Source organism: Salmo salar, chromosome 20 (genome assembly GCF_965601325.2).
Source record: "Salmo salar chromosome 20, fSalSal1, whole genome shotgun sequence".
Lineage (NCBI taxonomy): Eukaryota > Metazoa > Chordata > Actinopteri > Salmoniformes > Salmonidae > Salmo > Salmo salar.
Window position 1 is genome coordinate 48580675 of NC_138310.1, and position 22908 is coordinate 48603582.

General features: G+C 46.8%; 1 protein-coding gene across 3 annotated transcripts in view; it reads left to right on the forward strand.

Moving 5' to 3' along the window:
* npas1 (neuronal PAS domain protein 1) overlaps positions 1-22908 on the forward strand; it is a 58993-nt gene that overhangs the window by 29821 nt on the left and 6264 nt on the right. For 2 of the 3 annotated variants that reach the window (XM_045703543.2, XM_045703544.2), the window contains 6 exons: positions 3487-3653; positions 4944-5182; positions 17676-17743; positions 19119-19208; positions 22035-22209; positions 22302-22420. In XM_045703543.2, coding sequence (XP_045559499.1) covers positions 3559-3653; positions 4944-5182; positions 17676-17743; positions 19119-19208; positions 22035-22209; positions 22302-22420 — 786 coding nt within the window. In that variant the 5' untranslated portion in view covers positions 3487-3558. The remainder of the gene's footprint in view (positions 1-3486; positions 3654-4943; positions 5183-17675; positions 17744-19118; positions 19209-22034; positions 22210-22301; positions 22421-22908) is intronic. The other variant, XM_045703547.2, reaches the window with a different exon arrangement.

The following is a 22908-nucleotide window of genomic DNA, read 5'->3' on the forward strand; positions in this document are numbered from 1 at the left end:
TCTGTATATCTATATAACTCTAATGCAATTGTATTCATAATAAATCTTATTTCCCTGCTTATTCCCCTCTCTGATATTAATCTACCAGCTGTCAGGGCTACTACTTTCATCTAGGACTGTTAAAGTTGGTCTGTGGTGTATCGACAGTGTTCACGTACAGTATTACCATGCTATCTCAGAGCTCCAGCCCCACGGTGGATCATCATCATTGAAAAGCATGGATTTTCTGTTGCAGCGTGTCCGTGAGGACTAGGACATCAAAGAAAGCCTACTGAGGCCCTATGAAATAAGAGGAGGGAGAGAGCTATCGATTAGTAGAGGTAAACATGAGCAAACTTCCCTCTCCTCGTTTTGCTCTCTCTATCCACCCCTTTCTCTATCTCCCTTCTCTCGTTCTCTTCACCGATCCTTCTCTCTCTTTATCTCTCCATCACTCTCCATCTATCCACCCCTCTCCTCTCCATTCATCCTTCTCTCTGGAAGGTTCTACAGTAGACCTCTTGGTTCTGTGGTCATTCAGCTGTAGGTAGGGCCTGTTTTAGGAATGAATGGTTAACCCAAACTGCTCTGGTTCCCTCGTGGCCGCTCTCTTCGTTCCGTTCCATCCCTCCTTCCCTCCTCATTGCCGTGACGATACCTGGGGGTGGGCAGGGTCACTCTGGTCTAATCTAACAGCGTATTGATTCCATTAGATAATTAATGACCTGGTTGGGGGTTGGGGAGGACAGGGAGGGGTGCAGTGGGCAGAGGGAAGTGCTTAAGCCCTTGAGAGTTGGAGAGAACCTTGGTCCAGGAATGAGTCAAGGTCAGACGCAGCCGGCGCTTCGATGTGGAGGTGGCTTGCCGGCTGAGGACCGGAATACCGAACCTTAGAGAGACAGAGAGAGCAAGAGAAAAGTATAGACAGAGAGAGAGAGAGAGAGAGAGGCGAGAGAGGGAGAGAAATCATAATGTCCAACGATCCAGTGTAGCAGTGGATTGATCAGTAGTTGAGTAAAAAGTAAATAGAGAAACATCTACCCATGGAAGACCAGAATACTGAGCTACCTCTTTATGGACACTCCAGCCACTCATCAAGGTCTATTCACCTATGTGATAATATCCCCCACTGAAAGAAAACATTTCACATTCTACAAGTGAAATATTGCGCTAGTCTACATAATTGATATGGATGAGTTTTTGCCTCTGTATGGTTTGGGTGTTTTCACACCTCTACGGTCCCTCGCTCTCTCTCTCTCCTTCTGTGAGATGGGGAACCAGCTGTCCTGTCAGGTGGTTGAGGGACCAGTCATACCGTATAGTAAACATTTTAAAACAGACAGTATTTCATCGTGGTAGGAGGAGTAGAAAGAGGGGAAACGGGAAGATAAGGAGAGGGGTGCGGCTGTTGTCTTTCCCAGTGTCAAAGCAGACGGCCTAACTGTATCGCTGCACCAGCCAATGTTACTCGGCTATTGCGGGCACTCATTTATTTTGTATTTTTTAACGAGCGCATTCCATTCCGTTCACTTCCATTCTATTTTATTCTATCCTATTCTATTCTATTCCAACTGACATTACCAGGGCTGACTGTGTCCCTGAGGTGTACAGTTAGGTGGGTGGGGGTCTTAGCTGGTATTTAGACCCAGCTCCCCCCAGCCTTGGCCAGGTCATCTGTGGGGCTCTAGGGGAGAAATGTGAGGCATACAACAGCCATTTCCCTGCAGCCTGGGGAGCCAGTGGCATTCCAGCAGGCAATTGTCTGCGTGCTGTTTGCCTTAAATGTGTTCATTTGCCCGACTCCCCCAGTCAGAGCTCCGTGGGGAGGGTCGGAGCGCTCTAACGAACCTCTGACAGCTGGAGGCTCTAATTAAACGTCCCCCGCTGAAAACAGACAGCGGAGCGGCCAAACGAACTAACTCACCGACCGACCAACCCGACGGAGAGGCTCTGAACGGCGAACGCCCTCCCTCCCAGCCCTGTGCTGTCTACACGAGAGCCAGCCGCAGAGCAGAGAGCAGGGCAACCACAGCATGAGGGGATCACACAGAGATACACACACAGATGGAAGCACATGCACTCACATGTCCCACACACAGGTGCTTGGATACACACGTACGTACGCACACACCATAATACTTTTAGGTTCTGTATACCAAAGTCATGCTGTTTTGGCAAGGCTACTGTAAGAGCCTCATCACAGTATGTTTTATATCTGAATAATCTTTTGTTGTTTTCAATAACCCTCCACAGATGACACGGTTGACATAAGAGAGCGTTTGGCGAGGTCCGTTTGGGGGGGGAGTGCATTAGTAGCCTCCCAACCTGCGACAAGGTTATGAAGCTGATTGAATAATTAGCGCTGAGGCCCCGTCCATTACAGCCCACGCCGCCGCTGATGTGCTGCCGGCCTTCTGTCTATAGAGATAGAGACGCCCGGTCGATAGAGACACAGATTAGATAAGGACAGATAGGGTCAATTAAGAGATAAACATACAGGTACGGGACAGAGGGGCGGTGTGTGTGTGTGTGTGTGTGTGTGTGTGTGTGTGTGTGTGTGTGTGTGTGTGTGTGTGTGTGTGTGTGTGTGTGTGTGTGTGTGTGTGTGTGTGTGTGTGTGTGTGTGTGTGTGTGTGTGTGTGTGTGTGTGAGAGATGAGTGGAAGATGCATTGTGTGATTTTTATTTCCCCAGCACACAATGCGATGTACTCAGCTAGCAAGGTTGGGGAGGGTGATGTAAAATGTCATTGTTACACACGGCTCAGGGATGGTGTGTCGGCTACAGAGATTCTACAGTGATGTGATGCCGGGTTGGGAATTGGAAGGTACAGCATGTGTGGTCACAGTCATGTTAAATGCACTAGAAAGTGTTCTCATGTAGACCGACTAAGTAAACATCTCACCAAATGATGCTAAATTATAGTTCTGGATTACCAAGATTAAATAGAAAGTCATTTTATTGAAATCTCAACGTAACGTGATGGCTTGGCCCGGCCCGGTCTGGTTCTACATATCCCAGCTCCCTACACCAGCCTGACTCTATTCTACCCAGCCCAGCCTGGTTCCCTGGTACTGTTGACCCAGCGGTAGAGAGGGCACCCCTGGCCGCAGGGCAGGACACCATGCTGCTGCAGGCCACGTTGACCTTTTAAAGGTCACCAGAGCACAGAGGCAGAGAGGGGGAGGGGAGAGGGAGGCCAGCCAACTGGCATCGCTGGTAGAACTGGGAGCCAGAGGGTGAGTGTGTGGGGGAGGCAGGGGGGGGATCTTCTACTGTCTCTGCTTTGCCCTGTCTTTGCTAACCGGTGTGAGACTTCTGTACTGAATGGCTTTTTTTAGCACTGGACGTTCTTCAAAGCTTTTATAGAGACATGCATACCTAACTAACCATAATTCCTCCTCTCGCTCTTTCTTTCTCTCTCTCTCTCTCTCTCTCTCTCTCTCTCTCTCTCTCTCTCTCTCTCTCTCTCTCTCTCTCTCTCTCTCTCGCTTCCTCACTCCTGCAGGGGGTCTGAGCCTGTCACAGCCTCGGCCAATCGCAGCCTCCGTTAGAGGTGGCGGCTGCGTGTGATTGGAGGATGGCGACCATGCCGTTCATCAGCGAGGGAAAGTGTGTGAGCGTGGAGTGGGACTTCCTACAGGGACTACTGGCCAAACCCCCCACCCTGCCCTGGTGAGAAACACGCGCACACACACACACACACACACACACACACACACACACACACACACACACACACACACACACACACACACACACACACACACAAATACTTACTCATATTCTAAACCATCACACCCACACAGCCCCTGTCACACACTCTGTACTGTATAGTAAAATGGTTATCGCTCTGTAGCCTTGGCTGTCATGGCTGTTAATCCCTTTCCCTTAGTGGGAGATTATGTACATTTGGCTGGGATTATTAATGGGACGGTCATTTATAGGCGGATATAAAAACTAAGCAGAATCAATGGGTGAGTATCGATTGTTCTCTCAGGTGAGTTGAGCTCGTATAATAATGAGACGTTGTGGAGGACAGATCTATTCTAAACACAGCTGTTTACACACCCTGGAGAACACAGACCGACTGGGGAAACACGGATGTGTTGGCCGATGAGGACAAATACCACAAACATGCATGTAATAGCAGACAAACATACACACACACACGGAAACATGCGTACACACACATTTTATTTCCTCAATTTCTCTCTCTCTATTGCCCTCTCTCTCTCTCTCCACACACACACACACACACACACACACACACACACACACACACACACCCTCCCGTGGCAGGCAGTCTGCAGGCCCGGAATGAGAATCGATGTCACAGACACGGGGGAGAAATGCTGTTTCTTTATTCTACCACAGACACAAACTGTGGAGTCGCCGTGACAACATAATTCTACCACTCAGGCCCCATTGAGGGGAGTCGATACCCAATCAGAGAGACAGGCTACCTGGGCCCCCACTGCCACACGGCCCCTCCCCCTCCAATTGATCCCTCAATCACCACTGCAGCCCAGGATCCGCCAGCCAGTCGCATGGCTGTGTGTGAGACGGAGAAAGAGCGAGAGAGTGTGGATGCTAGTGTGTGTGTGTGTGTGTGTGTTGGAGGCAGAGACTCTAGCTGTGCTGTGTAATAGTCATGTGTATACCAGTGTGACAGGGGAATAGACCCTGGTAGATAGAGCACTTTCTGTCTGTAATTACACAGACAGACAATCTGCTGGAGACGGTTAGAATTGAGATTGGTTCACTAACATTGCAGGTGTCATTATATACCTTTTTAAATGACTATTCTCGGGTCATCGTTAGCATACACGACCAAGCCCACAGGTGGTCGTTCTGCGGTCAGTTAGGATTCCTTATCAGTGCAGTTTTGGCATGAACCACACACCCTTTTCACCTACAGTTCCCCTCTACCTTCTGTTTCCTATCATTCCTCTCCTCCTTCAGTTTGCAGAACCTGCGGAAGGAGAAGTCTCGTAATGCCGCTCGTTCCCGTCGCGGCAAGGAGAACTTTGAGTTCTTTGAGCTGGCCAAGATGCTCCCTCTCCCCGGGGCCATCACCAGCCAGCTGGACAAGGCCTCGGTCATCCGCCTCACCATCAGCTACTTGCACATGTGCACCTTCGCCAGCCAGGGAGACCCGCCCTGGTGCCCCCTGCTGGAGGGGGAGAACCACTGCAGCAAAGGTGAGCTCTCACCCTTACCTTACCTTACCCATGACCTTAACCTGGAATGACTGGAAAACTCAGTGACCGATGGTGCAAACAAAAGCAGTTTGCAAATGTTACTGTAGGTGTATCAGCATTGTAACAGCACTATAATATTCTATGTAGTCCCTCACCCAACGCACCGCACAGACACACATCTCCCTATACCTGATTTACCTTCCCCTCATCACAGAAAAAGAGAGAGAGAGAGACAGAGACAGAGAAAGAGACAGAGACAGAAAGATAGGGTGAGAGAGGGAGACAGAGAGAGAAATAAAGAGAAGTAGAGAGACAGACAGACAAAGAGACAGAGAGAGGGAGTGAGAGAGACAGACAGAGCGAGAAGCAGAGAGACAAAGATAGAGAGATGATACACAAAGGAAGGAGGAGCCTATTGGTGCGATTGGTAATTACAGAAATTAGCTATATAATGAGGAGAGTGTGATTATAAAGGTTGTCTAATTGCTACTGTTACTGAGGGGAAACAACTCAGCAACAATTAGGTGTGTGCGTGTGCGTGTGCGTGTGCGTGTGTGTGTGTGTGTGCGTGTGTGTTTTATAAGAGCACCTGTGAGGAGTGTGTGTGTGTACGTGTGTGTGTGTTTTATAAGAGCACCTGTGAGGAGTGTGTGTGTGTGCGTGGCTGTGTCAATGGTTGCAGAAGTGTTTGTCTGTGTGGGTGTGTTATCATTTTTTTGCACCAGTGTGTGTGTCCCCGTTACTCTCAGCAAGTCCTCCTGTAATGGGACGAACCCATGATAGCTCATTGATACTGTATGATATGAACGTATATGGAGATATGGATAAGTATGTACCTAACAAACAAGGGCAGTCCAGTTCTCATATGCCCATACGTTCGCTTATTTTACAAGAAAGTCTTTGAAGGACTCATAGACTTACTGTATGCGATTTTATTACCATTGTTTGGTGAATATGTTTTTCGAGGAGCCGGCCTTGGAAGAGGCCTGGTGAAAGCAAGACGTGGACATCTCATTGAAAAGCACATCTCTCTATTCAATGCTTCGATCAATCTTCAATTGACGTTCATGTACCATGGAAACGCGTTCAATCCGCTAGCAGATGTTCTAACAAAGCCTTACAAATGCATCTATGGCAGTCTAGAGCCGTACTGCTGTATGTACGCAGTACATCTAACCATTGATCTATTTTTAATGTCTGAAATCTATACTGAAGTTCCATCTGGGGGAAAAAAAGAAGTAATTCTCCTCTATACATCAGCCTTCAACAAACGGGAAAGTATGACGCACGCACATAGGTTAATGTTGAGCGTGATGCTGGACTGGATGTCATCTACCTGTACCCGAGACCCGAGCGGTTCCGGATCCAGAATTCTAAATAATGACACAGGTCTGGGTCGGATCTGATATGATTGTCTCGGGTAGTTGTAACTGTAGGATGAGAAAGCTCATGCGCTGCAGCCTCAATTAGCATAGCGAGCTAACGTTAGCGGGCTTAATTAGCTAGTCCCGGTTTGATGCAGTCAAGATAAGTACTATGTGATGATATTTGAGGATAAATAATGGTCTACTATAGTGCGAGGCGGCTTGTTTGGTTGCTGCCCTTTCGGAAAAAGATTTCAGTCAGAGTGCACTATGACTGCATTACACTGCAGTACAACTGCAGGTCGAGTGCAGTACAACCGCAGTATGCTGCAAATACTGCGTCCAAGTGACACCATTTTTTTTACTGCAGTAATTTTGCAGTGTAACTGTTTGCTGATGATCTGATGCTTCTGTCCCCAATCAAGAAGGGCCTACATCAGCACCTAGATACATCAGCACCTACATCTACACAGATTCTGTCAGACATGGGCCCTGACAGTAAATCTCAGTGAGACAAAATGAATGATGTTCCAAAAAAGGTCCAGTTCCCAGGACCACGAATACAAATTCCAACTAGACACCATTACCCTAGAGCACACAAAAAACTATACATACCTCGGCCTAAACATCAGCGCCACAGGTAACTTCCACAAAGCTGTGAATGATCTGAGAGACAAGGCAAGAAGGGCCTTCTATGCCATCAAAAGGAACATAAAATTAAACTTACCAATTAGGATCTGGTTAAAAAATATTTGAATCAGTTATAGAACCCATTGGCCTTTAGGGTTGTCGAAATCTGGAGTCCGCTCACCAACCAATAATTCACAAAATGGGACGAACACCAAATTGAGACTCTGCATGCAGAATTCTGCAAGAATATCCTACATGTACAACGTAAAACACCAAATAATGCGTGCGGAACAGAATTAGGCTGATATCCGCTAATTATCAAAATCCAGAAAGAGCCGTTAAATTCCACAACCACCTAAAAGGAAGCGATTCCCAAACCTTCCATAACAAAGCCATCACCTACAGAGAGATGAACCTGGAGAAGAGCCCCCTAAGCAAGCTGGTCCTGGGGCTCTGTTCACAAACAGACCCCACAGAGCCCCAGGACAGCAACACAATTAGACCCAACCAAATCATGAGAAAACAAAAAGAGAATTACTTGACACGTTGGAAAGAATTAACAAAAAAACTGAGCAAACTAGAATGCTATTTGGTCCTAAACAGAGAGTACACAGTGGCAGAATACCTGACCACGGTGACTGACCCAAACTTAAAGGAAAGCTTTGACTATGTACAGACTGAGTGAGCATAGCCTTGCTATTGAGAAAGGCCGCCGTAGGTAGACCTGGCTCTCAAGAGAAGACAGGCTATGTGCACACTGCCCACAAAACGAGGTGGAAACTGAGCTGCACTTCCTAACCTCCTACCATATGTATGACCATATTAGAGACATATATTTCCCTCAGATTACACAGATCCACAAAGAAATCAAAAACAAACCCAATTTTGATAAACTCCCATATCTATTGGGTGAAATACCACAGTGTGCCATCACAGCAGCAAGATTTGTGACCTGTTGCCACAAGAAAAAGGCAACCATTGAAGAACAAACACCATTGTAAATATAACCCATATGTATGTTTATTTATTTTCCCTGTAATGTCTTTATTCTTTTGGAACATTTGTGAGTGTAATGTTTACTGTTAATTTGTATTGTTAATTTCACCTTTGTTTATTATCTAGTTCACTTGCTTTGGTAATGTTAACATATGTTTCCCATGCCAATAAAGCCGTTAAATTGGAGAGGGAGGGGGGGGAGAGAGAGAGAGAGAGGTGGTGGAAGACGAAAAGAAGTACCGGTAGAAAGGGAGAGGACCAGTGAAGTAAAATGTTTTTTTCACAAATTGTCTGTGGTGGGGGTTGGGTCTACAGTGGAGTGCGTTAGTCCTGAACCTTTCATTTCATGTATTATTCAAGACTACTGTATATGCACAGGTGATTTGAGCTTTTGAGAGAATCTCTCTTTCAGATATGACTTCCACCTTGTAGAAATGCCAAATATTAACCTGTCTATTTTCAGAAACATCTCAGTATTTAGCCGTTTTACAATATTGTAGAGATGTTTTCTCATGACAGAATACACTGACAGACAACACAAGCCTCTCAGATCCTCTAAGGACTACATCCAGCAATTAGGGACCAACTGGTTGTGAGGTCAAACTTACCTCTTTCTGTCTCTCTCTCTCTCGCTCTCTCTCTCTCTCTCTCTCTCTGTCTAGCTGTCTCTTGACATTTAGTCTGCCTCTCATTTCTATCTCTCTGTCATCTCTCTCTCTCTCCCCCTCTCTGTCTTACCGTCTCCTGATCACCTCTCCTCTGTCTCTCTCTTCACTTTCACAATGTCTGCCTCTCCCCTAATTCTCAGCGTTTAAAGTGGCGATGGCTTTTAAGGGAAGTTAATTGCACTCAAATTATGGTCGCCCACAGAAGGAGTGAGGGAGCGACAGAGAAAGAGACACAGGGAGCGAGGGAGGGAGCGAGCGAGAGAGGGATTGCGGAGTGAGAGGATAATTGCGGTGGAGAAGGACGTTGCGATTATGGCCGCTCTTTCTCACCCGTCTGTCGCCTCAAACTCTGTCTGTTCCTACAGGGGTAACAGACACGCACACACACTCTTGGATAACCATCAAAATTGGAGCTCAGTAAACAAGTTTCTATGTGATGAGGTTCACATATGAAAAGACAACTAGCATAAGCAAACTTGAGTAAAAAAGAGAAAATGAAAGAGATAGCCCACCACGTGTTTTATCTACAGTCAGGTCCAAAATGATTGGCACCCTTGATAAAGATGAGAAAGAAAAGACTGTGTCAAATAAATAATACAATAAGCTATAATGTATGCTTAAAAAAATGGAAAACTATATTATTTTAAACAATTTCTCAGAGAACAATTCTCAAAAATATAGGGGTAAAAATGATTGCCATCCCTGTTTTTAAAAACTTTCACTGAGACATTTTCTGAAATGTTTTACGAAATTGGAGGACACATTTGGGAGGGATCTTAGACAATTCCACTGGTGTGCGTGGCCAAAGAGCTCTATTTTCATGTCATCCAACAAATGTAAATGCCTTGAGTTTGCTAAACGGCATTGGCACTTGGATTTGAACCGATGCTATGGTAAAATTACATGAAAATACAGTCCTTTGGCAACGCACAGCAGTGGAATTGTCTAAGATCCCTCCCAAATGTGTACCTCGTACCTACTGTAAAATATGGTGGTGTATCTTTGATGTTATGGGGTTATTTTTCTTCCACTGGTCCTGGCACCGATGTTAAGGTTATAACGGTATCATGAACTTTACCTAGAACTGGGACATTTTAGCCAGAAACCTGGTTGCTTCTTTTAGAAACTTGGCCACTAGTGGATCTTCCAGCAAAGACAATAACCCCAAGCACACATCAAAATCCGCAAAGAAATGGTTAATTGGCTACAAAATCAACAATGTGCAATGGCGATCTCAGTCTCCGGCCTTGAACCGCATTGAAAATCTGTTGTTTGAATTGAAGAGGGCAGGTGAGGAATATCAACTGGAAAGATTCTGTATGGAGGAAGGGTCTAAGATCTCTAATAATACAGTGCCTTCAGAAAGTATTCAGACCCCCTTGACTTATTTCAAATTTTGTGTTACTGTCTGAATTCAAAATGGATTAAGTATATGTTTTTTTCTCACCCATCTACACACAATACCACATGATTACAAAGTGGAAACATGTTTTTGGAATCTTTAGCAAAATTATTGAAAATTAAATACATAAATATCTCATTTACATACAGTGCATTTGGAAAATATTCAGACCCCTTGACTTTTCCACATTTTGTTACGTTACAACCTTACATGCTGACCAGACCGGACACGTCATGTGCGCAAGCGTCGCAAAATAAATTTAGAAATCCATGTTATTCAATTATTGCACCCACACTGCTCGCACGCGCCAACGAGCGTCTGCGATGCCAAGGGCTAAAATAGAACACCTTTCTATTTCTGACACAGATCGCGCTGAAAGTCCTGCCTCTTCCTTCTCCTCATTGGTTTATAGAAGCAGGTACCCACGTGTCATCTCCTCATTGGTTATAACCACGTGGGTGATTGAAAGATGAACAGTTTTGCCGGTCATCGTGGTAATACGAGGAAAGTTTAGATGCCGATCACCATATAAGTTCAAAGATGAAAAAGCCTGGAATGAGGAGAGATGACTAGAAACGATTCGGTTGGCCATTTTATGTGTGGATTAATTGTCGGAGTAGAGGACCTTGTGCATTTCAGGTAAAATAACAACTCAATGTTTATATCCCAGGACAAATTAGCTAGCAACAGCAAGCTAGCTAAATAGGGCAAATTAGCTAGCAAGTGCAAGCTAACTAGCTAAATTGCCATACATGTTTAATGCTTTTCGACCTGTCCCCAAATTAATGTCATTGGTTCAGAGTTTGTTTTGATATTTTAACCTGCGTGTCGTGATCGCGTTTGGTGTAGGGGGACAAAATGCATTTATGCACGATATCGCACGCGCACGGCCGGTTTGGGTTCCGTGTTATTCTAAAATGGATAAATAGTTTTTTTCCCCTCATCAATCTACACACAATACCCCATAATGACAAAGCAAAAACTGTTTTTTTAGAAATGTTAGCAAATGTATTAAAAATAACAAACGGAAATATTACATTTACATAAGTATTCAGACTCTTTACTCAGTACTTTGTTGAAGCACCTTTGGCAGTGATTACAGCCTCGAGTCTTCTTGGGTATGATTGTACAAGCTTGGCACACCTGTATTTGGGGAGTTTCTCCCATTCTTCTCTGCAGATCCTCTCAAGCTCTGTCAGGTTGAATGGGGAGCGTCGCTGCACAGCTATTTTCAGGTCTCTCCAGAGATGTTCGATCGGGTTGAAGTCCGGCTCTGGCTGGGCCACTCAAGGACATTCAAAGACTTGTCCCAAAGCCACTCCTGCGTTGTCTTGGCTGTGTGCTTAGAGTTGTTGTCCTGTTAGAAGGTGAACCTTCGCCCCAGCCTGAGGTCCTGAGTGTTCTGGAGCAGGTTTTCATCAAGGATCTCTTTGTAATTTGCTCCGTTCATCTTTCCCTTGATCCTGACTAGTCTCCCAGTCTCTGATGCTGAAAAACATCCCCACAGCATGATGCTGCCACCACCATGCTTCACCGTAGGGATGGTGCCAGGTTTCCCCCAGATGTGACGCTTGGCATTCAGGCCAAAGAGTTCAATCTTGGTTTTATCAGACCAGAGGATCTTGTTTCTTATGATCTGTCCTTTAGGTGCCTTTTTGCAAACTCCAAGTGGGCTGTCATGTGCCTTTTACTGAGGAGTGGCTTCTGTCTAGCCACTCTACCATAAAAGCCTGATTGCTGGAGTGCTGCAGAAATTGTTGTCCTTCTGGAAGGTCCTCCCATCCCTGCAGAGGAACTCTGGAGCTCTGTCAGAGTGACCATCGAGTTATTGGTCACCTCCCTGTCACGCCCTGTCCATAGAGAGTCCTTGGTTCTCTATGGTGTTGTAGGTCAGGACTTGGGGGGTGTTCTAGTCTGTATTTTCTATGTTGGTGTATTAGTATGGTTCCCAATTAGAGGTAGCTGTTTATTGTTGTCTCTAATTGGGGATCATACTTAAGTTGTTCATTGTTCCCACCTGCTTTGTGGGATATTGTTTTGTGTATATGCATGTAGCACCACTACTTTCACGTTTCGTTGTTGGTTTATTGTTTTGTAGAAGTTTCACTGTTTATTAAAAGATGTGGAACTCTAATCACGCTGCGCCTTGGTCTCTCCTCACGATCGTGACAGAATATCCCACCAAACAAGGACCAAGCAGCGTGCAACGGAGGGAAAAGTGAGTTGGACCTGGGAAGAGATCATGGGAGGATGCGAGACCCTTCCTTGGCGGGAGTCGCCAGGAAATCAGGAAGGACAGCGATGACGCCGGGGGCCGCGGCCACAGAAACCACAAGATTTTCTTGGGGGGGGGGCACGAGGGGTGGTCGGCCGAGCCAAAGAGAGAGCCAGAGCCCGCCTGGGAGTCAATGGAGCAGTGTGATGAGAGATATCGGAGAATGACTTTGGCGAGGAGTATGCTACAGCGCAGGCGTGCTGAAGAGCGTGACACCAGTCCGGTGCCATCTGTGCCAGCTCCCCGCACTCGCCCTGAAAAGCCAGAGACCGTCAAGAAGGCGATGGAGAAGTTGGGGGAGAGAGAGATGTTGGTCAAGTGTGTTCTGCTCAACATTCGACCTGAAGAGCCTGTCAGCAGTCTGGTGAAGTCTGTGCCGGTCTCACGCATCTGGCCTTCAGTGCGCCTCCCCAGTCCGGTACGTCCTGTGCCAGCTCCCCGCACTCGCCCTGAAGTGCGTGTCACCAGTCCGGTGCCACCTGTGCCGGCTCCACGCACCAAGCCGCCAGTGCGCCTCCCCAGTCCGGTACGTCCTGTGCCAGCTCCCCACACTCGCCCTGAAGTGCGTGTCAACAGTCCGGTGCCACCTGTACCGGCTCCACGCACTAGGCCTCCAGTGCGCCTCTCCAGCCCGGAGCGTCCTGTGCCGGCTCCACGCACTCAACCTGAGGAGCGTGTCATCAGTCCGGTGCAACCTGCGCCGATGCCCAGTCCAGGCACGGCGTCCAGTCCCGCTCCCTGGCAGGAGCCTTCCTCTGCGCCGGTGCCCAGTCCAGGCACGGCGGCCAATCCAGCTCCATGGCCGGAGCCTTCCTCTGCGCCGGTGCCCAGTCCAGGCTGCGTCCAACCCAGCTCCATGGCCGGAGCCTTCCTCTGCGCCGATGCTCAGTCCAGGCACGGCGTTCAGCCCAGCGCCATGGCCGGATCTGGGGTCTGGGCGAGGGCGGTGACCCGCACCAGAGCCGCCACCGACACTAGTCACCCCCCCACCCTCCCCATTTGGTTTCAGGTTTTGCAGCCGGAGTCCGCACCTTTGGGGGGGTACTGTCACGCCATGACCATAGAGAGCCCTTGGTTCTCTATGGTGTTGTAGGTCAGGGCGTGACTAGGGGGGTGTTCTAGTCTGTATTTTCTGTTGGTATATTAGTATGGTTCCTAATTAGAGGCAGCTGATGTTCGTTGTCTCTAATTGGGGATCATACTTAAGTTCTCCATTGTTCCCACCTGCTTTGTGGGATATTGTTTTGTGTATGTGCATGTAGCACCACTACTTTCACATTTCGTTGTTGGTTTATTGTTTTGTAGAAGTTTCACTGTTTATTAAAAGATGTGGAACTCTAATCACGCTGCGCCTTGGTCCGTCTCTCATCACGTTCGTGACACTCACTGACCAATACCATTCTCCCCCGATTGCTCAGTTTGCTCAGACCGGGCGGCCAGCTCTAGGAAGAGTCTTGGTGGTTCCAAACTTTTCCATTTAAGAATGATGAAAGCCATTGTGTTCTTGGGGATCTGCAATGCTGCAGAAATGTTTTGGTACTCTTCTCCAGATCTGTGCTTCGACACAATCCTGTCTCGGAGCTCTACGGACAATTCCTTCGACCTCATGACTTGGTTTTTGCTCTGACATTCACTGTCAACTGTGGGACCTTATATAGACAGGTGTGTACCTTTCCAAATCATGTCCAATCAATTGAATTTACCGCAGGTGGACTCCAATCAAGTTGTAGAAACATCTCAAGGATGATCAATGGAAACAGGATGCATCTGACCTCAATTTCGATTTTCATAGCAAAGGGTCTGAATACTTATGTAAATAAGGTATTTCAGTTTTTTTTATATACATTTGCAAACATTTCTAAAAACCTGTTTTCGCTTTGTCATTATGGGGTATTGTGTGTAGATTGATAAAGAAAATGTAATCCATTTTAGAATAAGGCTATAACGTAACAAAATGTGGAAAAAGTCAAGGGGTCTGAATACTTTCCGAATTTACTGTAAGCATTCACACCCCTGAGTCAAAACATGTTAGAATCACCTTTGTCAGTGATTACAGCTGTGACTCTTTCTGGTTACGTCTTTAAGAGCTTTGCACACCTGGATTGTACAATATTTGCACATCAATCTTTTCAAATTTCTTCAAGTTGGTTGTTGATCATTGCTAGACAGCCATTTTCAAGTCTTGCCATAGACCTTCAAGCCGATTTAAGTCAAAGCTGTAACTAGGCCACTCAGGAACATTTCATGTCGTCTTGGTAAGTAACTCCAGTGTATATTTGACCTTGTGTTATAGGTTATTGTCCTGCTGAAAGGTGAATATGTCTCCCATTGTCTGTTGTAAAGCAGACAACCAGGTTTTCCTCTAGGATTTTGCCTGTGCTTAACTCTATTCTGTTCATTTTTATCCTAACAAACTCCCTAGTCCTTGCCGATGACAAGCATACCCATAACATGATGCAGCCACCACCATGCTTGAAAATATGAAGTGTGGTACTCAGTAATGTGTTGTGTTGGATTTGCCCCAAACATAATGCTTTGTATTCAAGAGATAAAGTTCATTTCTCTGCTACAATTTTGGCAGTTTTACTTTTGTGACTTATTGCAAACAAGATGCATGTTTAGGAGTATTTCTATTCTGTACAGGCTTCCTTCTTCTCACTCTGTCATTTAGGTTAGTATTATGGAGTAAATGCAATGTTGTTGATCCATCCTCAGTGTTCTCCTATCACAGCCATTAAACTCTGTAACTGTTTTAAAGTCACCATTGGCCTCATGATGAAATCCCTGAGCGGTTTCCTTCCTCTCCCAATGACGGCCTACCAGTGAACAGTGGGTTAACTGCCTTATTCAGGGGCAGAACGACAGATTTTTACCTTGTCAGCTCGAGGATTCGAACCAGCAACTTTTCGGCTACTGGTTACTATCCAATCTCATATTTTGTTTTTAGAAAAAGGCTCAGTGCCGTTATCCTCGCATGATGAGGTATTGAACGGTATTAAAAAACAGGCTGCCAATAATGTAGACCCCTATAAGGTAGACCCCTATAAGGTAGACCCTTATATGACTTGTTAAACTAAACTATTTATCTGAGCAATTGTAATGGTATAAAATACTATAATAGTCAACAAATGTTTTGCGTACATACAATATAGCTCAGTATTTGTATTATTTATTTACTCGTTTTTTTGCTCATCTTTTTCAAGGGAGCCAATAATTTTGGACCTGACTGTATTTGGTTCCCGTGGCAACTTCATAACTTGTTTAAAAGGTCGACAGCTAGGGGGGTGGAAAGTAAAAGAAAGAGAGGTGGGGAAGATGAGTGAACTTGGACTAAATTATGTATAGAACAGAAGCATAAAAGTCAAGCAATCAAATTTCTCTCTTCTATCAGTGCAGAATGTCAGGAAGACCCCAACATTGACCTGCGAGTCACACTGTAATTAACGTGGACGTTTCATCCCATTCCTCAAATGAAATTAAACCACGGAGAGCAAATCTAGCCAAGCTAATGAAAAGTCAATGTGATAGAAAGTACCCCAAGAGCTCTCCTATGACACACACACACACACACACACACACACACACACACACACACACACACACACACACACACACACACACACACACACACACACAACCTGTTGAGGCTGTTTTGGTTTCATGGCCACCCAATTGTGTGACCCCAGGCATGGCAGGCAGGCGGGTGGAGTGACTAGTAAATGGATCTGTGTGTAGACTCATCCGTCAGCCCCACTGGCCTCATGTCACACCCACCATTTCCTCAGGCCCCCTGACAGTATTCATCGCCACTGATCACCAGCAGCATCTCCAGGGACACACGGGGGGGTGTGATGCTGTGTGTTATGATGATGGGGGTTGGTACCATACCCCCAGTGGGCCAGCCCTCTCCCCGTAGCCCCACTTGGGTCCAGGCAGGCAGGCAGAGCGACAGGGTCCCCTCCCCCTCTGGGTTAGCTTCTGAGTTGTGGCTGTAAGGTCCCCAGCCTCAGACCCCCTTTCAGCCTGAATGGACCAGCCTCATTGATATTCCTACGCTTTCACACAAGGGGAGCCCAATCTCACAATGGCACTGTGGCTTTGTCCGGCAACTGTGTATTTATGTGTGTGTGTGTGTGTGTGTGTGTGTGTGTGTGTGTGTGTGTGTGTGTGTGTGTGTGTGTGTGTGTGTGTGTGTGTGTGTGTGTGTGTGTGTGTGTGTGTGTGTGTGTGTGTGTGTGTGGGGGGGGGGGGGGGGGGGATTTGTATGTGTGTACAAGTCTACTGGAATGCCTTCTGTTCTGTTGGCTGACCGATGGCAGGGACACGACAAAGAGACGGATGGGGGATGGATGTGTGCCCCCCCACCCCCACCTCCGTGTTCAGTTGTAACCCAGAACAGCACTTTAATTTTGCTGTCATAACGTGTATTGATTTCCCAAAGCCTTGCAACGACACATGGACGTCTGGCGATCCCTACACACACTCACGCACTCGCACGCATGCACACACACATTAACACACACACTGCCGCTGCCTGCTCAGAGCAGTGTTCAAAAACAAATCTGGTAGAGTCACATGCACACGCACGCACGCACACACACGCACTCTTTATGAAATAAAACGGTAAAAACGTAATTTGTGGATTCATCCCCCGTCTCCTCTCTTTCTCTCTCTCTCTCTCCCTCTCTTACACAGTCTCACACACATACACACACTCTCTCTGTCCATCTTTCTCCTTCTCTGTCGCTGTCTATCTCGGTTTCTCTCTCCGTCTCTTTTTGTTCTACTTCTCTCTTCCTGTCAGTTGTAATTACCTCTGTAAACAGGTCTACTTTGATGGCAATGCTTCTGTGATAGCTTGTGTTTGGTGAGGCTGTGTGGAGCGTGCGTGTGCGCATGGTTGCGCGTGTGTGTGTGTGTGTGTGTGTGTGTGTGTGTGTGTGTGTGTGTGTGTTAAAAACACAGCCATTTCCCAAGGACCAGCTAAATCAACTACACTACTATTCCAAAAAAAGATTGAAAGCATAACTTTAAGTTGCAGGCTAACAATGAAGCATCTGTTAAAAGTGATTAGCTGCCTCGTGTCTCTGATCTGTGTTGATCAGTGTGTGTTGATCAGTGTGTGTTGATCAGTGTGTGTTGATCTGTGTCCCTGCAGTGCGACGATCCTCCCACTCTCTGGCCACTGACATGTTCGAACAGCACCTGGGAGCACACCTGCTACAGGTAAACATCACACGGACGCGGACACACACACAGGCTCCTCTAAAATCAATTAATAAATTAATATTTATTCACGTGTCATTGAGAACAAACAGTATTTTAGAATAGTACACATTAAGCCAGGTTATTCAAGAGGTACATTCTCTGAACTTTTGTTCGTTGCCACGTTTAATCTATTTAAATGTTTTTCCAACAATATTCAAATATTCAACCATGTAAATATGATTATTGTTATAACATGCTGTAATTGTTCATGGGATAAGGTAGCCATATTTATTCCCGTGACAGTCTGACAGTGTGATGCTGCTTCTCTGTGTTGCGTCTCCTCCTGCGTTTACAGGCGTGCGTGAACCCCCTCTGATGTCTCATTGTGATCAGTGCTCGCTAACCGTCTGCACTCCAGCGAGTCAACACTCGTAAAAAGAAACAAAACAGCCGGCGCCGCCCCGCCGTAGTACTGTCAATGACCGCCAAACACCAATAAATGACTGTGGAGTACAGAAAAGAGAAAGAGGGCGATAAAGCGAGGGAGGGGAAAGAAGATAGAAGTGAAAGAGGCGGGGTGTATAGAATGTCCTGAATGAGAGAGGTATGCCAAGACAAAAGGCTGCCGTCTGCGCCGAACGTTCTGAGGGGGAACGGCACTGATGGAAATCAAATTAGCGCTTCAGAACACGCTAGGATTCTTTCCTCTTGCCGTCCTCTGTCAGTAATAGCTTGATAATTGCACTTTATTTCTCTGCCATTCAGCCGGGCTCGCCGCGCCCCACCCCCCGGCCACTGCATTTGCATACTGAATGTGTCAGTTGCATAAATTACCGCCACTTTAGCACCACCGCCAAAATAGCAATCTTTCTTCGGGGCAAAGTGGCCCTAGCTTCCCAGCACACCACTACTCAGTTGTGTGGAAGCTTGTTATTACAACAAATATTATTCTGTGAAGGAGTCCTTCCTAATAGGGTGGCTGTATATCTTATCACTTCTCATCATAATCACCCCTCCCTGGCTCTACCTCTGTTTCTACCTACCTACCGGTGTCTCTGGTCAGCAGACAGACACAACACAACAGGAAACACCATGGCGTCCTACTGTTATTAACACTGATTGAAAGAGCTCCGTTGGTGTCTGCCTGCTCTGTGTTTAATGTGCCTTGTTGACTCTCTGAAAAGGCTGGTGGTGTTTACCAGTAGTGTGTCGTGTGTACCTGAGGGGCCAGCCAGACAGGACTGTTGATGGGGGGGAGACTGAGCGGTGAAGGGCTGGTTGTTGGTGGTTCTCCAGCGGCAGGCAGCAGCTCATTGTAATTTGCTCAATACACACTAATTGCTCTAATTTGTCTGTCTGGCTGTGCGTGTGTGTGTCTGTGTTGCTTCCACAGTCTCTGGACGGCTTTGTGTTTGTGGTAAGCTCGGAGGGACGATTCCTCTACATATCAGAGACTGTTTCCATCTACCTGGGCCTCTCACAGGTAAGGCCTTCTGTACACATGCGCGCACACACACACACTGACACAGTCACTCACATTGTCACTCATACAGGCTACTCCCATCATCTCTCTTTTCATATCAGATGTTGTAATGTGTTTGGAGGTGTTCCCACCTTTGTGTGTGTCTGAATGTCTTTGACTGTTTTCTTGTGCGTGTCTCTCTAGTTCCCCCGCTCTCTCTCTCTCTCTCTCTCTCCCCCCCACCTCCAGGTGCTCACCTCTGTTGATTGCCTGTGGCCTCTTGCACTGTGAATGTTAAGACCTGCCATTTCGACCAGATGCATAAATAATAACAGTAATTACTGGCCCAGCAATCAAAGTGTCGCCCCTGCGCGCAGGGCCTGTCTAGGGGAGCAAATCGATAGGCATCTTAAAAGCCCCATTGATTGTGGGGAGGAGAAAAAAACACCAAGGGGGATGGGGAGACAGATAGGGATAGAGAGAAAGAAGGAGGAGAAGAGAGGAGTGATAAGACATGTTTGGAAGAAAAAACATGGAGGATACAGAATGAGAGAGAGAAAAGAGGGAGGATATTACAATAGCGGTGGTATTTGAGTGGATTTTAAAAGGGGTAATTTGGGTGTGATTGGGAGTCCGCCCCAGTTGGACTGTCCTGGAGATAGCGGTGTTTGCGTGTGCGTGTGTTCGTGCCGGTTTGCTTGCGTCACAGTTCGGTATTTCTCCTGTTAACTGTTGGTAAACACAAACTTAAAATCTAATTATGAAATATATCTGAACAGATGTGAAAAGACTACACAGCCAAATGGCAATGGATAGAGAGAAAGAAATAGCGCACTGGGGATTTTGGTATGCAAATAGAGCTTAAATGTGCAGTTGAAGTGAAATGCATCATGGGACTGAATAGGTAAACAACAAAGGCCATTCTTATTCATTAAACAGATGGCCTCACTAGTCAAATCTCCTCAAACAGAACTAAACCCACCGGCCTTAAAACGAAATTACAATCGAGATTTACCTTAACTCCAAAACACACACTACCACATTTAGAAACTGACAGAGAGAGAAGGACTGAAAGACAAAAAGAGAGAGAGAGACTGAAAGAGGGATGTAGGTGGGAGAAAGGGCATGCACACTTTAATAGAACAAATCCCTGTCTCAGGGAGGAGAGACGGGGAGAGAGAGAGAGAAGAAAAACAAGTGAGAAGGGAAATGTAACTGGTGGTTGTTGTTGGAGGACATGGATCTCCCTGTGGACCGCCCTGTCCTGTCCCCCAGCCTAACCCCTCTGCCCCGGCTTACCCACGGGGCCCCTCTCCAGACAGTGGGGTTTCTTAGACAGGCTTATCCCAGGTCAGGCACCTTGACCAAGGGCACAGCCCACCGTCCGCTCCCCTGCTACCTGGAGGTGATCATGTCCCTCACCCCGGTTCTCCTAGCCGGAGAGGCCAGCTCTGAACCCGGGACCCCAGGTCCTACTACTCAACCCCCCTTACCTCCTACATGGCAGGAGGGAGGATGGAGGAATGGAGGATGGGGGAATTGATCCTGGACTGGTTAGTATGCAGCCCCTATCACTCCCCCTCCCTCTCTCCTCTTCCATCCGTCAGCAGCGGGCTGAGAGTGTGTTGTGGACGACTGCCCGGATGCCTCATACATATTAAAGCACCCTGCTATTATTTATATCAGGTCTCCCCACCCACCCCCCACACTATACCTGTGTCTTTCTCTGTCTCCCTCTCTCTCCTTTCACTCTCCTCTCTCTCTTCCTCTATTTTTCAGCTGTCTCTTTTCCCAATAGTTTTCTCTCTCTTTCCTCCCTGTGACTGTAGACTGACAGGTAAAGTACCATAGACGTCTGTATTGCTCTTTACTGAAGGAGGGCAAAATGACTGTGGGAAGCCTGGGGTACACCATGGCTGACTTCCTGTCTCTGCCAGGGGATTTGGGTCCGTTTACGTCTCGTTTAGCTCTAGCAACTCATTAACATCGGGCTGTTTTAAAACTTTTATCTCTCCACTGATCCCTCTTACTTACTCCCCTCCTCTTCCCCTCTGTTTTTTTACACTTTAGAGGAGCTAGCCTTCCTTTTTTTCTCTTTGTTCACACTTAATCTGTGCTCCCTCGCTCAGCTCTCTGGCTGTGATGTCCTTGAAGGCCTGCTGGAAATCCCATAAAGCCCACACTAAATGGATCTAATCCTTAATAAATGGGTTTGTCCTACAGACAAGGGTGTGAGGCTGCAGGCAGGCAGTCAAGCAGGGAGCAGGCAGCCAAGCAGGGAGCAGGCAGCCAGGCAGGCAGGCAGGCCGGGATCAAGGCAAGCAGGTCGGGAGCAAGGCAGGCAGGCCGGGAGCAAGGCAGGCAGGCCGGGAGCAAGGCAGGCAGGCCGGGAGCAAGGCAGGCGCTTTATCAAATGGATGGAATCTAACCCGCTCTCATTGTGTTTTTATGGATGCCATTCCAGAGCCTTAAATGCTGTTATTATTACCTTCAATGTTTAGAGTAGGATACTATGATGCAGGAGGATGATAGCTGGGAGGTGTTAGTGGTCTTTATCCCTCTCTGAGAGTGGGCTGGATACGCTCATGCCTATGAATTAATAGGGAATGAATGAACAGATTAAAATAGTCAAATCTGACCTTCAAAGATGCTGCATGCCTGGTGTCTCTTCGCTTACTTTAATCACCAAATAGATTTTTATCCTTCCGATTTCATATGTGTATTAGTGTAATCTGTGTCTGGCCCCCAACTCAGGGGTGTGTGTGCGACATGCGTGCGTGGTGGTCATGCACGTGTGTTTGTGTCTGCGCTACAACCTGTCTCATCTCTACATTTGATTGTGTTTAGGTGGAGTTGATGGGCAGCAGTGTGTTTGACTACATCCACCCAGCGGACCATGTGGAGATGGCAGAGCGTCTGGGCATCAGGCCCCACCTGAGGGCCGAGGCTGGCTGCCACGTGGCCCCCGAGAGCGCCTCCAGCTCTGCCTCCACATCCTCCCTGGCAGGGACCCCTGAGCCTGGTACGTCTCACGTCCGTAGGCCTGGACGAATGTGGTCCAAATGTGATTGTTCCTAAGTTAACTCTGTCCCCCCACCCCGTCTCTCTCCATAGCCCCCTCAAGCCCTCTCTCTCCAGGGAACGAACCGCCTGACCGAGGCTTCTTCATCCGTATGAAGTCCACCCTCACCAAGAGAGGCCTCCACGTCAAGTCCTCGGGCTACAAGGTCAGAGTAAGAGACATATATAGAGATATCAAACTCTCCATTCCTAGAAATCATGAAGACTGTGTGTAATGTATAGAGATATCAAACTCTCCATTCCTAGAAATCATGAAGACTGTGTGTAATGTATAGAGATATCAAACTCTCCATTCCTAGAAATCATGAAGACTGTGTGTAATGTATAGAGATATCAAACTCTCCATTCCTAGAAATCATGAAGACTGTGTGTAATGTATAGAGATATCAAACTCTCCATTCCTAGAAATCATGAAGACTGTGTGTAATGTATACGGTAGCAAAATTCCAGCAACTTTCCCAAAATTCCCTGGTTTTCCAGAAATGCTGGTTGGAGGATTCCCAGATTTCCTGTTTATTCCCTCGTAAACCCAGGAATCTTCCAACCAGAATTTCTGGATAATCAGAGAATTTTTGAAAAGTTACAAGAATGTTGCAACTCTAGTAATGTACACCTCACCATTCATTTAGTAGAGACACTG